The sequence below is a fragment of the Condylura cristata genome, unplaced genomic scaffold, assembly GCF_000260355.1.
Source record: "Condylura cristata isolate star-nosed mole 26May11 unplaced genomic scaffold, ConCri1.0 scaffold00005, whole genome shotgun sequence".
In the NCBI taxonomy this organism is placed as follows: Eukaryota; Metazoa; Chordata; class Mammalia; order Eulipotyphla; family Talpidae; genus Condylura; species Condylura cristata.
In genome coordinates this window covers 16,697,235-16,715,289 of record NW_004567106.1, presented here as the reverse complement: position 1 = coordinate 16,715,289, position 18,055 = coordinate 16,697,235, and the positions used below count along the sequence as shown (strand labels likewise).

General features: G+C 38.2%; 1 protein-coding gene across 1 annotated transcript in view; it reads right to left on the bottom strand.

The window, feature by feature from the left end:
* Positions 1-18,055, bottom strand: part of SCIN (scinderin) — a 64,005-nt gene that overhangs the window by 7,798 nt on the left and 38,152 nt on the right. The window contains exons 6-12 of the mRNA XM_004676726.2: positions 16,238-16,367; positions 15,720-15,808; positions 14,700-14,915; positions 11,573-11,694; positions 5,720-5,810; positions 3,687-3,857; positions 110-287 (exon numbers count right to left, since the gene is read on the bottom strand). Of these exons, the coding sequence (XP_004676783.1) occupies positions 110-287; positions 3,687-3,857; positions 5,720-5,810; positions 11,573-11,694; positions 14,700-14,915; positions 15,720-15,808; positions 16,238-16,367 (997 nt within the window). The remainder of the gene's footprint in view (positions 1-109; positions 288-3,686; positions 3,858-5,719; positions 5,811-11,572; positions 11,695-14,699; positions 14,916-15,719; positions 15,809-16,237; positions 16,368-18,055) is intronic.

The following is an 18,055-nucleotide window of genomic DNA, read 5'->3' as shown; positions in this document are numbered from 1 at the left end:
AAAATTCCAACCATTACAAAGTTACCATTTATGGAAAACATGAATCGCTTTATTAGTAATCATACCACATGTAAGTTCTGGTTAGTGTGCTGGGCCGCACAGTACACACCTGGTTCCTCGCCTTCCCGAATCTTTGTGGTTTTACATTTAAGGACATTTGCCACATACTCTGCTCCTTTCTCCTCCTCCTGGCTAGCACCCTTTCCCATCCAGATGTAGCCATTGTTTTGTTGACTTTTCAGGACAAAAGCATCATTGGAATTCAACGAAATTGCATCAACATCTACCTGGAATATGAATAAAAACAAAACAATAATTGAAATGCATTGCTCCTAAGTCAATACGCATGTGACAGAAGCTGTGACAGTGAAAAATCCATCTTCAGCCCTTCTTCCAAGAAATTAATTCAGGATAGCCTGGGACACCACTGTGCACAAGGAAATGTAGAACAGGAGCACACTTTATCCACTGAGTGCTCAACTACTCACTCATGGTAGCACAAAGCGCTGAGCATAAAATAGGCAGATTTCAGAGTAAGTATCAGAGATAATGCTCAAAGAGATCAGAGTACAAGGAGGGACTTTAAATAATTAATGGAAAGAAGGTGTAATATTCACAAATGACCTACACAAAGTAAAGATATTCAGCCTTTCTCACCTCACTAAAGATCAAGTTAAATAATCAAAGAAGCACCTCAAAAACAGAGGCTGGGACTTCACAAGGCATAGAGATAATTATATACATTCGCCAGAGGGTTCCCCAGCCTCTGATAAATTATGGCTCAAATTACAAAAGATATCCAAAGGGCATTAAAGACATGGCTCTGAATTCACCCTTCCTTTCAGTCTTCACAGTGGAGACAGTCTAGATTCAGCCAGGCAGACAGTGCTTGTCCATGGGGCCACAGAGGAGTCACAGGGATCTGGCTGGGTCCAGGCTCTGGCTCTAAGAGAGGCTAGAGGTAGAAACTGAGGGACAGGCAGGTGCAGTCATAGACTTGGAAGCAAGTCTGATGACACTGGGGTGGGGTTGTATCTTGTGCCTGGCTTTTGTGTCTACATTGGTTTCTTCTTGAGAACCTGTGTCTGTGGTCTTATGGGTGTGAGTGACTGTGTCAATATGTTTGATTTTCTGCATAACCGTGGGCCTTGTTGTGAGAAGTGGTAACAGGGAGATAGGGACGAACAAGTAAAGCAGACTGAACAGAACAGCTGTGAGAGAAGAAAATAGGAGACTAGAGCATGTGATCTATGTGGGGTTACGTGAAGAGTAGGTTTCAAGAAGGTGAAGATCAGCTGTAACAAAAGATGTTGCTTGCCCGGCCACATGGAACTGCCAAACGAAGGTGCTGCTCCGTGGACAGCTGGCCTTCACCTGGACCATCAGAACTCTGTCCCCAAGAGGGATGGAGAGGAGGAAGGAACAGCTGCTGTAAGTTTTAAAGATACATGCTGAAGGAGTTGGTCACATTCAGGAAAGTAGTTCTTATCCTGTCAGGTAAAGTGAGGCCCCACTGAGCAAACTCAAAGGAATCCACCAGATGTGATGACAGGTACGTACAGGAATCTGGTTATCATATGGAGGAGAGAATGTGGATGATGGGGAGGCAGGTGACAAGCATTCTATGCCCTTGAAGGAGAAGCCATACCAAGATGTCCAGAACAGGCCCTGATAATCTGTCCTTGGGCCTGTGGATTATAAGCTAAGGGCACTCTAGGTCTTACAGGCTCACAAGAAATTTTACCACTTTTTTTTTTTTAACTATTTATTAGAATAAACATTGGAGGTATTAACCAGCCTTAGGATTTTTGATTAGAAATAAACTTCTCATTGGAGAAAACAATCTAATGTCACGACAAACATCAAATTATAGAACATCTAGTCTTTCTCCTTTTCATGTGAGTCCTTTTTCTCCTCTGCTTGAAGGCCCAAGTTGCTATCCCAGGACAGATACCCTATTTTCCTCAATGAAGTTGTAATACTTATTTCTATATAGATTCCCTGTATGTTCATAATTAATTTGGTCTTTCCTTTTCTAATTGGTTTGATGCTATTTTTAAAATATTTATGCATGCATGAAAAAGCTGGAAGGTATAGACCAGAGGTACCTGGAATGGGGGCGGGGCAGTAAGAGGATTCACTAGAGATAGATAGGAAGCAGAAAAGGTAGACTGAAATATACTACTGAGGGGAGCAATATGTGAGACAGGTGAGGTCTGCTGCATCATGTGGGTCAACTCCCAGGGACTGAACTTGTGCTGCAGTGGCTGGTGACAGCTTTATAGTGCTGAGACTTCACCCTTTGTGCCACCAGGGAGCCCCTGTCTGATGCTATTTTGAGTACTCAACTATGAGGACTAGAGTGAAATTTCCCCTCTACCCAGCCTGGAATGGGATAAAGGGTACAGTCCCAAAACAACATTATAAAGCATTAGCTTCCTGGGAGAGAAAAATGGACAGATTTATAAACAGTGGTTTTGACTAATGCATTTGAATTAGACTAGAAATGAGAGGACCACCTGGAGAACCTTCAAGGAAATGAAGACAATGATCACAAGTTTCTTAAGTCTCATAAAGATGTGCCCAAGGGGGAAGAGATCAGGAAGGTAACAATTCTGTCTCCTCTATCTGAAATCAACTGAAAGTACTTGTCGATGGGGACTTAACTGTCAGTCTGATGGACTAAAGAAATTAGTAATAGTTAAACACAGAAGAATCTGCAGTGTTCTGGCTGACACCAATGAAGGTGGCAGTACTTAAGTGAATGAGGTCTCTATCAAGAGTGCTGAGGCTGATCCTGGGAGCCTCAGCTGCTCAAGGACATGCAGGATGACCCAAAAAACTGCCCCTACAAGAGTACCTCTAGAAGGGTGAAACGAATTCTGATAAGTGTGGTATTATTCTGAGAATTCTGATGAGTGTGGTATTTCAAAAGCCTACTTTGAAAAAAAAAGAAAAAGAACAGGCCAGACTATAGCAAATGTTAATGGGAGAGAAGAGAAGAGATGTTTGGGGCTGTACAGAAGGTAAACAGGACAGTTTAGGAATGTTTTTGGAAATTTAAATTTCAATGGTGACTCAGGGGACAAGAATAAGAGGTGTGTTCTAGTGGTAGAAGCGCTCAGGAGGTGGTCTAGAGGCGGCAGGTCAGCCTGCCTACTCCACTCCTGAAGGTTTTCCTGTCTTAGAAACGGTGATAAGGGGTTTGATTCTTTTCACAGTTGCTGTCAGGCAGCTTGTTTGGCCAGCTGAGATGTGGTTCTGGCCCAGTGTGGCGAAGGTTGCTTCCCACATCTGTTACACCTGCACAAACAATGGCCTTCCCGCTCCCAGGGCGCCAGGGCTGCACTGACCATCGCCTGTCATCCGTCTTCCTGCAGGACTTACAAGGCTGTGTTCGAGCCACCTCATGTCCCTGCCAGCTTGATTTGTCATATTATCCTTAAAATATATTCTATTTTATACTATGCACATAAAAACACATAAAAAAATGGATGAGGCCTAGTATCTGGCATTAACTTTTTACTTGATTCTCCTGCTGTTAGTGTTTCTGTTATGAACACTGCCTTAATTACAGAAAGGGAGGCAAGCTGCTTGCCATATTTTAAAAGACTAGCATTTGCTGGTGGCCCAGGTCCACTGGGAAGCCATAAACAGGGCATGTTTTATGAAATGCATGAGATTACCTCCACGATTCTGGTGATGGATGCCAGATTTCGCCGGACTTGAAAGAGGCGTGTAGGGGCAGCAGGGGCCTGACCAAATTTCTTTGATGTTCCATTCTTGTAAATAATGAGGGGCTTGTTTTTGAACAAACTCAGCAAGTGAACTGGTTCCTTGCCTTGGGAAACTCGGACCTGTGAGAAGCAGGATAAATGAAATTTAATAAAGAGCATGATGAAAGACAGTTGTATTTCTGAGAATGTTCATATTTCTCCTTTTGAAAACAAAACAAAAAGTGAAGGGCAGGAGAAATGATGAGCAAGAGAAAAATAGAGGTTAATGATGGTCAAGCTCAGTTTTCTCATGGCTTAAGACTCATTTATTACTCTAGACACAGCACCCTCTGAGCAGAGGGAAACTCCACACCATCCTGAATCACTTTCTGCTTTCAGAAAGCATTAAAGATATAAGTCTGCTCACTTATATCTCCAAACGTAAGGACAGCAGTGCTGATGTATGCCATCTTCTATTAAAATCAGTCTTTTGTCAAGAGCACCAACACTTTACATATATTTAAGGGGTACTTGCTTCTCATGTGTATTAGATCTTATTCAGAAGATTAAAAGATGTGCATTCAAATGCTTCCAAAAATAAGATAATACAAAAGCATATTTGTTTTATATCCCTAGAAATGTTAGGTGAAGAAATAATCATAAATTCATCTGGGGATGGATAAAAGAGTTCAATCTAAACATCAAAAACTGGCAAGAATAAATGGAATTTACCTTTTATTTTGCCTGTAGAAATTGTAGTCGGTTTGCTAAATAATATAAGCACTTTTAATAAATAAAAGACTGTAGGATAAGGAAACTGAAGAAAACAAATGATAAGGTATTTAATGTCACTTTAATAGCTTAACACCTAGTAAGTCAAAATGCCTTTTGAGTCACAGCTCTAAGGCTTGAGGTGAGGTTAGCTGGGAGTACTTAAAACTGTTACTGCCTTGTGTTTCCCATAGCATTCAGAAAACATCAATTGCCAATGTAAGAGAAAGAAGGTCACTTTTAAGACCCTTCCTGTACTGTTAAATGAGAATAAGAGAAAGAAATGGTAAATTGAACAATTTTTCAATACTGATAATATGCTCCATAAAGGAAATGTTTAAAACAGGAATAAAAATCTTTAAGAATTGTTTGAAACTACTGCCACCTAGTGGTGAAAGTAAGCATTAACATTTCATGGTCAATTTAGGTTCAAATGGCTACTAATTCCGGGAATTCATTTATTGGGAATAGCAAATGGTTAACAACAAAATTTTGAATTTAGAATGTAAAATGCCTATCTTCAAGTATATTCTGCTAAGGAATACTTTTAAAAAATTAAGACACATAGATAATGTTAGTTCATTTAAGAAATTGATGTAATTTCTTTTTGGGGGGTAATAGGCATCAAATAATTCAATAAGATATACCTTTACATTTATAATACATATAGAAAAATACCAAGATGGAAAGGAGATCAGCTAGCTCTGCTTGTCTTTCTGTTCTACTTATAAACATCCTTCCACTGCATCCATAATTCTTGAAAATCTGCTTGTTTTAAAAACTGCTCGTCAGAAGCCTTATTTCTAGCCCAAATCTTAATTTCCCTTTGTTTTACAACATAGCTTATTCACAAGATGAGACTACTTTGCAGAGATGGGAATAGGGAAATAATCTTACATACCTGTTTAACAATAGCTTGAGGTGGTAACTCAGGGAGCACAGTTTTAATGTCAAGTGACAGTCACTGATATATGTGATTCTGAAGGAAAAATTCTTTTGGGCTCTTAAATCTGTTAATAGTTTATTGTTTTTGTTATTTTGTTTCTTCACCTCTGGTTTAGAATCTGAGAGAACTGGTATGGTATGAAAGTAGGAATATTTGCATTCCCAAATGAAAAAAAGGGTAACATCTAAAAGGTAGCAAATTCCATCCATACTTGGGAGAACTTTAACTAGAAACTGGACTAGCTGAAAATTAACTTGTGTGACTCTGACGGTTAAAATTTTCCAACCTGTACAGCCTGCCCGCCAAGGGATCGATCCAACTGGACAGTCAGGAACGCAGATGCTGTCAGCTCATCGCGAGTGGCTTGTGCCCCTTGCCTAGAAGGATCAAAGTAAGATAAATTAGCTTTCATTTAGGTTTCAAGACCTTCTAGGGCTCCTTGGGGGTAGCAATCTAAAACATTGACCATTGAATTTTGCCAATTTTCTCCTCTCTATTCGACTGGGAGTAGGAAGAAGACCACAGATCCTGGAATTGGGTTTTGAAACCTTGAGAACAATCTACCTATTCCATACCTAGAACAAATGAACAGTAATCTTTATCCTGGCAAACACACACACACACACGTGTGCGCATGCCTAAATCCTGGGTCTTATTGATCTCAGAATATTTCATTGCATTAACATAATTGATTCATATAAGCATGTTCCACAGAGGAGTGTAACAATAAAATGAAAGAACATGTCATGTGAGGCACACAAATGAGAGTAAAAAATGTTTTCCCTCATAAAGCACCCATATATTAGTCATCAAAATTTGAGATGCACCTATGCTGCTAACAAACACATCTGGAAGCCACCAGGATTCCTGCTGGGGAGAAACACAAAGCAGGGTCTTCTGTCCTTCCTTCACCCCACAGCCAGCAGTTTCCTATTCAACCAACTACTGACAACATCCCCACTGCTGGGCTCTACTTTGCTTTTATTCCCCTGACAAACACAAAAACATTAATTTGAAAGGAAACTTGCACTCTTATGTTTATTGCAACACTCCTTACTGTAGCCTGAACCTCTGGCCTGTACCCCGTTTTTATATGCATAAATACATCTTTTAAAAAAGAAAAGCCAAGCTGTTGAAACAACAAAACAACCTAAGTTCCCCCAAACAGATGAGTGGATCAAGAAGCTGTGGAAAATGGAATGTTACTCAGTGATTAAAAAATATAGACTCATGCCATTTGCAGCAACATAGAGGGAGCTAGAAGGGATAATACTAGATGAAATAAATCAGAAGGAAGGGCCTCCCTGATGGCACAGGGTTTAAAGACAGTGCTATCAAGCTATTGCCAGCCACTGCAGCACGAGTTCCAGCAGTGTATTTCAGTAGCTCTGCCTGTTCTCCTGCCCATACTGTCTCTGGCAAAGCCTCTTAGCCACCCTGTACCCATGGCCTGTACCCCAGCTCTTGCATGAATAAATAAATACATCTTGAAAACAAACAAAGCAGCCTGAGAATGGAATTTACTATTTCAAGAGAGTCATCCTTATCACTGTTCACTGTTCAGTTTCATTAACCTGGCATTTCAGAGAAATATCACACTGAAATGATTTGTCTCCAATCAATAAAACTGCTTCAGAAATAAAAAGACAAATTTGGGTATTCAGTATTGATTGAATTCTAGTCTTTCACTTTGAGCACTGCCTCTTGGATTTAACCTATTTACATTCTTGTACTGAAATTTCACATAAGCAAAAAAGCAACTTAATTTGAAAGTCAGTCTTCAAGAAGTGTGCTTTTCTGAGTGCTTCTTCACTAACTTTATGAAGTTTTGGAAGTCTCCAAACTACATTAACACTAACAGATTTACATATCTAAGATCTGTGATATTAAATGGAAATAGAAATGCAAAGGACTCAAACATCTAACTTATATATTGACATCTTAAAAAAACATACATTTTTTATAGAAAACTTGGAACAAATCAAATTGGAAAGAAGAAAATGAAATAACCCCATTCCCAGCTCCATCCCAAATAAAGGAACACTAACAATGTAGCATATTTTTATCTTCTTTCTCCTTTTGAATTTCTCTAGTATGAGCACCAATCTGAGTTCCCTATCTTTTATTTTTTAACTTGTTGAACAAAATTTAGTTGAAGTGGAACTTGAACCATTTGCGGATTAAAGATCACAGACGTAAATATATTAATGTATAAATATAATCTGCTACTTAAGCAGTTCTTATGCCAAAGATAAAAATTCAGAGGCAGGAAAAGCCTGCAAAGTATTTAGTTGACAACTTTTTATGACACCAAATTCAACAGTTTCCAGAAGTAAATGGGCCACACAAAAGCAAATGAGTTCCTTCTGGTAGCAAATGAAACTCTACCCGCTTGTACACAGACCAGAAATTTGGGGATTATTATTGATTTGACCATCTTCTCTGCTCTGCAGAACCAGTTTTTCAGATCTCAGCTCTTTAATTCCTTACAAATTTGTCTCATTCTTTTTTCCCTTACATTGTCTTGTTTCCCTTACACTGAGTTGTGTTCCTATTGTCATTCAGTTGGATTACTGCAACAAATTCCCACTGGCCTCCTGGCCATCCACCTGCTTCCACCAACTCTATAAACAGTAATAATTTTCTAATGAAAATATCAGTCCACTGTGCAAACTCTCACTGGTTTCAGATGTCCTGCAAATAAAGGCTATCCTCAGCATGGTTTGCAATTTCCAATTTTGCTTTTAATTTCTGAGTTTGTCTTTTGTTCCCCTAACTTTATTATATCATTACCAATAGATAGGATTAGAACACACTTTTTTTTTTTTTGCATTGCTTGAAACAGCTTATATATTAGTTCATCTGGCTAGTTTCTACTTTTTTTTTCATGTAGATGTCACTTTTAGGAGTCCTTCACCAAAAGCCAAAAGTGGGCTTGGGTGTCCATACAATGATTACCAAGCTTGAATAAATCTTAAATTGTTCATATGTCATTGAAATGCCTGTTAATCACTTGCTTCCCTTTATAAGTTATTGGATCACAGGTTATATGATCACTACATATATCATCACTACTGTATTTCTAGCACTGAGCAGTGTTTGTACATAGAAAGTGCTCAATAAATACTTTCAAATGATTTAATGATTTATTTTTAAAAAAAGATTTACTGTATTTAGCATACAAGAACTCGTGTATGCCAGAAGTGTGGGGGTGAGAGGATTCACCAGAGACAGGGTGGGGAGTAGAACAAGAAGATCTATTGAAATTCACTGCTGAGGGGAGCAGCAGGCAAGACAAGAGAGGTCTTCTGCCCCATGTGGGCCAGATCACTAGCCTGGAAAGACCAAATTCATGCCAGTCTGCCTAGGGACAGCTTGACAGCGCTGAGACTTTAACCCCTGGGCCACCAAAAAGGCCTGGCTATAGCATTTAAAACATACCATAATGTAGTCTGTCTTATTCACTTCCATAGAGTTATTATGTTGATTCCATATTTATTAATTCCTCAAAGAATTCTTTCAGTTGTTTGGTTTCTGTTTGATTTAAGTGCCACAATCAAAATTTTTGTACACAAGAGCATTAAGAGGAAGAGCTTGCAGAAAGAAAAGAAAAATACCAGATGGTTTCACTCATAGCAGGAGTATAAAGGACCAGGGAGGAAAAAATAATAGTAATGAACAACTACATACCAGAGACATTTTACAGGGGTGGAATGGGGAATGGAATCAAAAATAGTGGGGGGAGGGAAGTGCACTGGACTATGGTGATGGCACATGGGTGATTTGGTGATGGGGAGCCCATGGGGATTACAACTGAGATGGAAAAAGGCACAAAATGATGTAAAAACAAACTATTATTGAAAAAAAAAAGAGGAAGAGCTTGAAATAAAATGTAAAAGAACAAACTGGAAATAATAAACTTATCCCTATATATACCATGCCTTGCACACTTTTCTGACCTAAATGTTTTACAGACAGAAATTGCAAAATGAGAACATCATACCTGAAATCATGGTAGAGATGTTCTCAGAACTCAAAGCTAAAAAGAGCTTCAGAACCACATTTAAATACTGCTTCACCAGTTACAAGAGTTGTGACGGGCTTAACTTACTTACTCTAATAGTCCCTTTCCTTCATTATTATTATTTTTTATATCCTAGCTGTGAGGAGAGATAATATACGGAAACACTGAGTACTTTGCTGAGTACTTTGCTGGCATAAACATGTCACTCAAAAATGTTTGCTACGAAGACAGAATTTTAAACACAGAGCTTAGCAGCTAGAGAGAGTAATCTTTGAATGGCTATGGTGTGACTGTGAGATCAGGAATACCCCTGGTAGAGCAGCTCTCATTAAGACTCGGTATACATTAAAATCTCACCCCAGAGTCTGATTTATTTTGATGTGGGGTGAGGGCCTGGCATTTGAATTTGTGAAAACTGTCCAGTTTATTATGTGCAGCTAGTGTCTGGAACCATTACCCAAAGCGATGCCTGTCAATCATTACCTTGCTTGTGAATCACCTAGAGATCTTGTTAAAATTCAGGCTCTGCTTTAGTGGGTCAAAGGTAAGGCTTGAGAGTCTACATTTTAACCCATTTCTAGGTGATGTTGAGGCTTTTGCCACCACGTTAGGTGGTAAAAGCATATGCGGTAGGGATAATCATCCCATCTCCTGAATTTGGGTTCAAAACACTGGTCATTGCTCACAGTAAACAGTCACACTGGGGGACCAAGGTGGCTCTGTTATGTGGTAGAATGTAAGGTAGTATTAGACCCATTTTCAGGCTGCCATCACCATGTAGGCAAAGTAGGACCCTGCTCTGACCTTGTACCTCCTACCTATAACATCATTAGCTTTAACATCATTTCGGAAAATTGTTTTCTTTTTTCCCCACCCTTCTAGAAAAGTCTTCTAAAATATTCCATTTTACCTGATTTCACTCAATAAAAATTCAAAGAACCTCATGTTTTATAATTTTTCAGAATTCCTATCCTTTCGGAATAGCTCAGTATGTACTTAATCTTACTGGGTTGGATATTCATGGATGAGAAGAGTTTGGCACTGACTCGAAGCATATAACAAAATCCACAAAATCAAGTCAGTATAACAAAATCAAGTCAGTATGCAAAATCCACAAAAGGTGTGGACATATTGGCCATTTTTTTTTTCTGCACTAGCAGTATGAATTTCATGGGGACAAAGAATAAAGATGTATCAAGAAGTCTCAATAGTAGGAAGCAGAATCCCAAATTCCCTCCATATAGGCTTGTCTTACTGCAACTTTGCTGCTCCAATCAAAATGAGCTTTTGTGAACTTCATTTCATTTACTTATTTATTCAGTCATTCAGTTTTAGAACATATTTATTACTCCCATGCCTATTTAATATTACACTCTGTTTCCATTGCTTTATTATTTTTTTGCTTCACCTAGTTGAAAGGTTCGGCGCAGTTAAGTGATATAACAGGCAGAAACTATATTGTGCTCCAAGGTGAAGGCCACCTGCTTTTTAGAAACTTTATCACTTAACTGCTCTGAACCTTTCATCTTGGTGCCAAAATCCAGGAACCAAACCCATAGCCCAACCTTTGTACATTCTACATTGTGATCCTTACCAAAAGTTGAGTTTCTATCTACCACCACACAACCAACATACCCTTACGAGATTTGCACACCTTTGTTCTCCCTACCCCTTCTTTTCTGATGATGACCATTTTGTTTTCATTATCTAGTCTAGTTTTACTTTGTTTGTTCATTTGTTTTATACCTTTTTGTCAATTTTAACAGTCAGTCAGCATCACACCCTAAGCTAGACATTTGCAGCTTGCATAGGAGATGATGCATTGAACATATTCACTGAGAAAACTATTGTTTAGGCTATTTGAACAATTTTTCTAGACCCGAAAACAAGATCTTTATTTAATCCTTCCTGCTTATGGACAGAAGCTGCAGAATACAATTAAGTCAAAGCAAAAGGAAATAATACATGCATGCAAAACCATATACCCCTATTTACTATATTCGCAAATACTATATAACCCAGTGTAGGATTCTACCCTATAACACATGGAATTTAACTGAATTTAATTTTGGAGTAGAATTTGGTCCCTAAGACCTTTCAAAGAGGAAAACTTACCAGGTGTAGATAATCTGTCCTATGGAATAAGTGTACAGTATAATGTAGCAGTCACCCCCATAGAATTCGCCGTATGAGTTTTGGTCAATTGGGACCCTACCATTGTTTTCTACACGCCAAATCTGAAAGAAATGCAATAAGTATACTATATTAAAATTTTCTTGCTAATACTTCACACAGGCCTTTAAAATTTGTTTTAGACACATTAAACACCTTTTAAATTAACTTTCTAAGCAGTTTACAAATCAAGCAACAGGAAACAACTTTACCAAGTTTGGCAATTTGTTTATTGACTTTGCATCCTCCACAGAACTTAGTTCAGTTCTAACCTTTGATTACAAAATAAATATTGTTTAATTAATAAATGAAAAGTACAACTATTGGAATAACAGTAAAATATTTAACTCAGAAGCATACCTCTTTATTTACATAAAAATTCTCATTAGTTGGGAGGTAAAATTTTCCCCCCTATGCTTTAAAGCATTAAATTATTCATTTCATAGGCAAGTATTCATAGATGGTGACCAAATATATAGATGCAAATTGAGTGACTTTTACTTTCAAAAGGTACCATCTAGAGGTAAGACTGACATAAGAAGGGAAAACTAGTTTTTTCCTACTTTCTCATTCTTATTACAAATTAAAGATACTTCAAGTTGGAGAGATGAGAACTGCAGATGAAACAGGAGAGTAACATATGAGTGAGAGACTGCCATACGCTGTATACACACACACACCCCTCAGGCAATGTACACACATACACACTCCCCTGGGCAGTATATTTATTTGTTCCAAATATTACACTTTATTTTGAACTCATATACTACAGGCTATGTATTGGCAGTCAGATAATACTAAAAAAAATTATTAAAGAATTTTAAATATCCATAAGACTTTAAATATTTGTCCATGTCCTGAGTGATTATCTTTTAATAGTAACAGAAGACCTCTAAATATTTAAAAATATTTTTGAGCATGCCCTGGGCAGATTACAGATACCTACACCAGGCACTGTAAACATTCACACACCTGTCTAGGTTACGAGATGCTTTGTTTGAAATCTGGAGACTAAGTGGAGAAGAGCAGTGTGAACCTTCTAGAGGGAACTGTTTCCACATTCGCTGGGTGAGCAGAAGAAAGAACAACACAAACCAAGGAGTCTGGAGAGATTCCAGCAGTGCTGGGGAGGCCCTAGAGGATATCTCAAAGGGACTGTGGCTGGAAATGGCGACTGCAGCCGAGACACAGTGAGGCTGAAGACTCAGACCTGCTACAAGGGCATTGTGGTTCTGCAGAGCTGGAGAAGGATGTCCCCCCAGAAGACAGACTCAGACACAGCAATCAATACCCCCTCACAAAGGCCATGCAGGACATCTAAACCTTCTCCCTGTGCAGTTCCCAAACCCCTGCACAGCTTGGATTTATACTGCCTATCTTAAAAAAAAAATTACTTCCTAAATTTCTTGTTGTAAGCACTGTGCCAAGCCCTGGGACTCAATTCCTATGTTCAAAAAATTAAAAGGAAGCCTAGGAGGAAGATTTTTTTAAAAAAAATTATGTATACAGAACATAAACATAAGGTACAAGCTAGAGGTGCAGGGGCAGTGAGAGGAATCACCAGAGACAGTGGGGAGCATAACAGGCAGATGGACGAAGTACATTGCTGAGGGGAGCAGTGGGCAGGTCAGGAAAGGTCTGCCACACCATGTGGGTCACCTCTGGGGTGGGGGAATCCAACTCACACTGAAGCGGCTGCTGCTAGCTTGCATGTTGCGTCCTTACCAGGGAGGGCAAGGAGGAAGAATTTTTAAGTAATGAATGATTCTGTGATACATATGTAAGTTCAATGAAAAATATTACTTTTTGTTTGATCACAGAGAACAGTGATTTCAGTGTGGAGGGAAGGTGTTTTAGAGGTCACAGTGTATGACTCAAACTACAAATGAGGACAGGGAAGTTTAGAAGGTGGAGATGACCCTTCTAGGCTGTGAAAGGGTGATGCCCCCAGGAGAATGAGGATCACAGCACAGAAGGCCTGGGTGCCCAGCTGAATGAGGATGTTCTATGGAAGTCTGAGGGGACCCATTTAACCATTTCTGAAATGAAGTAACATCCCCCAAATCTCTTCAAGTTTGGTAAATTAAGATGAGATTTTAGTGGAGAAGGATGATGGGGCAGGCTTTAGTAATTACTGACAATAAAAGGAGTAACAAAAAATTTTATAACACATAATGCATGGCCAATTTGCTTTCTGAATGACTCTAGGGTAGATGTGAAACTGTGGATAAATGATTTAAAATTGCTTTTAAACTCTAGAGCACATAAATAAGAAGGGGGGGATTTTTTTTTTTAAGGTTTGTATTCACAAATGGCAGTTTATTTGCAGATGGCCCATTCTGAGCTAGTAGAAATGACCAACTTTGAGCTGAGTCCTAGATTGGCTTGAGCCAAGAAACTGCCAGCCCAGAAGTGAGGTCCACAATTCAAAACTCAGCTTCTGAAGAAAAACTTGTTCCTACTTCTTGGATGAGCTGCCCTGTAGTTAGCAAGGAACTTCCTTCAAGCCCATGTTTCTTCGTCCTTAGCCCACACCTAGCCCAGTAAAATGTTAAATCCGTTGCTATCCACTTTGATCCCCAAAGCCGATAGAGCTTCACGCCCTTTCTTAATCAAGGAAGCAAAATTGAGTTTATCTTGTCACTTTGCCAGCTGTTTTGCAGTAGAGTTTTTTTTTTTCTTTTATCAAAACACTGGAGCAATAATAATTTGCCTGATAATGGGAAGGGTATTTTGAGAACACTGTCTCTAGAAAATCCCAGTTCAGAGAGCAGAAGTTTTGGCCCAAGAAAAGTGGCTGGACTCCACATTCTGTCTCTAAAATTATAACCAGGTGATCTGGCCACAAATCACCTAACTTCTTAGAATCTCATCAGACACATTTGTGAGATGAGAACTGAAAACACCTTCTAGCTTAAAATTCCCTGACTTAGTATCCCTGTATATTGAAGATGGGGCAATTTTTTAAATTAAGTAAAATTCACATTACAAAAATTGTAATTTCCTGAATCCTATTTCCACATATACTGTCATGAATGGGCTTGACAAAAACAAAGAAAACAGTCCCTACCTCCACTTTTCCAGAACCGTCATCCACCATGTGGTGCTGGGCAGCCATCTGTGGGGAGGTGTGTAATTGTGAGGCATCAAATGGAATTTGTTGTATCTGAGCCACTTTCTCTGTGACATGCACCTTCCCAAAGCCATCACTCTGATCTTTGTCTCTCCAGTCCTTAAAAAACTGTTTGAATACTGGGGTTTCACCTCCTTCTGGAAGAACTTGAATCTGAAATTTAAAAAAATAATTATTATTACAAACAAGAAAATAACAGACAAAGAGAATAGTTTTGTAGTAGAGGGAAAAAAAACAATAAAATAATTAAAAAAAAAAACTTTCTGGTTTCCATGCTAATAAGTGTAAACTTAGAAGCTGGGATCCTTAAGGAAATTTCAAAGAGAAAGTTATTAAATATGATGTTAAAACAACCTAACTCTGCTTTTTTCTTTCTTTTTTTTTTTAAAGATTTATTTATTTATGCATACAAGAACTGGGGTACAGGGCAGAGGGGCTGGGGGTTGAGAGGATTCACCAGAACAGAATAGGGAGCAGAATGGCAGATTGACCCAAATATACTGCTGAAGGAAGCAGCGGGCAAGACAGGAGAGGTCTGCTATGCCATGTGGGTCAGCTCCCTGGCCAGGGATCGAGTTCATGCTGCAGTGGCTATCTATTGCTTCACAGTGCTAAGTTAAGCCTTTGCAGCACCAGGGAGGTGTTTAACCCCACTTTTTCTTATAGCTAAAGTAATTGCCACTGAATTTGAATGTTGGAAGTAGAATAAGATGATGGGTTATTTTTTTTAAAGGCAATGGGGGAAAGAGGATGAGCTCTTATTCTCATCTGGCAGCCCCGCGGTAAGATGATTTCTTTGCTTCTGCAAATTTCCATGCTAGTTTCAGGGACATATGACACAATATAACACACCCCAGTGAAGAATGACTTCATATTCATACATATCAAATTCTTTATGGGGAAGTCATGAGCTCTCCTGCTTAATTTTTTTTCTAGTCATTTCATTTCCGCACATACTTGGGTACTGGAGGTATAATTCATTTGCTGGAGGAATTCTTCAGCTGTCTTCATTGCAGCCTTTCTCTCTTGGGGATTAGCATCTTTACCTAAAATACAAGTTAAATTTGAGAGAAACAAAACTTCAGAGAGGGAAGAGAAATGATTAAAAGATACATGCATATCAAAATGTTGAATTACAAACATTTCCTAACATTTAAATATATTTAATAAGCTGTAATATATGCTATCGTAATAGGTGTAAATATATATGTGTATTATATATATATATAATAAACATATCTGTCTTTAAAAGATTCTTTTTTATAGTATCCAAATACTTTCTTAATGCACAAATCCCTGGAAAATGATATTAATAAGAAAAAATATGGTTTCAATGTCAGCATTTTATATGGGCTATTTACAGATCAAGTCTCAGAAAGGAAGGTATTTTGCAAATCACAAAGGAATTTTATTTACCTTCTAGAGATATATCTAAAAATCTGAAGTATAGCAAGAATTTCAGTGACATACTTTACCTTTCCATACAAAAATTTGTTTTGGACCATGGTCCAAAATAAAACATTCTTCAGAAAGCAGCATTGCCATGGAGAAGGGGTTTTCTTCTGCCACCACAGTCACTTTCATGGATCCACTGGCATCTGATACCTAACAGAAAACTCATGAGTTTGGGGATAAAGATCTTCTAAAATTAGATAACAGTGATGGTTGCCCAACTCTGTGTGTGTTATAAAAACCACTGAATTTTACCCTTTAAATTTTACCCTTTAAATGTGTAAACTGTGGCATTTTAATTGTATCGCAACAAAACTGTTTCAAAGAAAATAAACAAGAAATTCACAAGCCTAAGTCGTTTGGAGCTAATAAGGTTAAGTTTGACACGGTGCCTAAAATATCAGCAAATAATAGTGCTAATAATAATGATAGCTCAATGAGAACCTCACAAACAATAAAATGTATACGATTATTTCCCACGCAATAAAATTTATGACTATTTCTCCTGTTTTACAGCAATCTCTTCAAATAGGTAATAATCTTACACTCACTGAATGCACACACACAAAATTAAAGCTCAAACATTTCATTCGGTTTCATTTACTGAATGCCCACCTTCTGTCAGGCACTGTGCTAAGGCAAAGACACATTGTGGTTTATGCTTATAGGATATTTTTCAGTGCAGGTCCTGCAGTTTAGGTATACAATTTGTATATATTATCGAAGTAAATTTCATCTGTCACAAATAACTATTTATCTAGATGCTTGGGGGTTGGAAATGACTACAGAACTTTTAAAAAAAGTTGTAAGCGGTCTTACAAAATTAAAAATGCTTTTAATGCACAAGTTTAGAGTGAAACATTTCTCAGAGGCCAGCTTACAGGTCACAACATAATAACCAGAGCACTTGTTCATTTTCAAAAGGGCTTTAATGCTTTACGTTGTTTGTGCAATACATCACAGGTCCACTAGACGGAAAGATGGTTCAGGATTAACATTTATACCCTGAAATCTTTCCTTAGTCCAGGAGAATAGTTTTGGTGAATGATATAACACAAATGATCTTTGTTAAGCTGTTTCAAAAATAGGTTTTAGAGTATTGGAAAAAAAAAATCAGCCTTGAAGTCTCAGTAACAGTTTATTAATAGTTTAGCAACAAGTTAACCACATTTTCCTTTGCCAACTAGGAAGAAAGGAATTCACTTCCCCTTTGTAAAAAGGTTCTACTGTACAAGTTAGCAATTTAATCTTCACTAAAAATCACAGAGTTTATAGGCTAGACAGACAGTCCCTTAAAAAACAGCAAATATTATGCCCATCCTGTAACAGATGAGAACACAATTCAGTTCTGCTAGGAGATCGCCACATATTCCAAACAATGAGTTTGGAAAATTAGAAGAGGGAAGAATGCTTGAAGGATCCCATCCAAGCAGTCTCTTTGGCTGATGTATCTTCTGGTTTTTGTTTCCTTCACTAGCAGTAAAATCACAAAATTGTAGAATCAGGAGGGACCTGAAACGACCTAATGTACTCTTTTTTTTCTTATTTCAGATAAGAAAACTAAGATCCAAAGTGGCTATGTCCTTCCGGCTCAGGACACACTCAGGGTTGCTATGGAACTAGATTGGCCAATGCCCAAGGCAAGGCTGTTTCACCCTACTTCCCTCTGTTTTGATAGATTTGCCCTCCTGTGAAAAAAAGGCTTCATTATGGCTAAATAAACTATTTTAAATAAAAGGAAGGTTTTAAAAGACTTCAGGATTTCACAAGAAAGAAACTTACAAAATTTATTTTTGCTATCTAAAAAAACAATTTATTGAATGTAACATCAGAAGGTACTG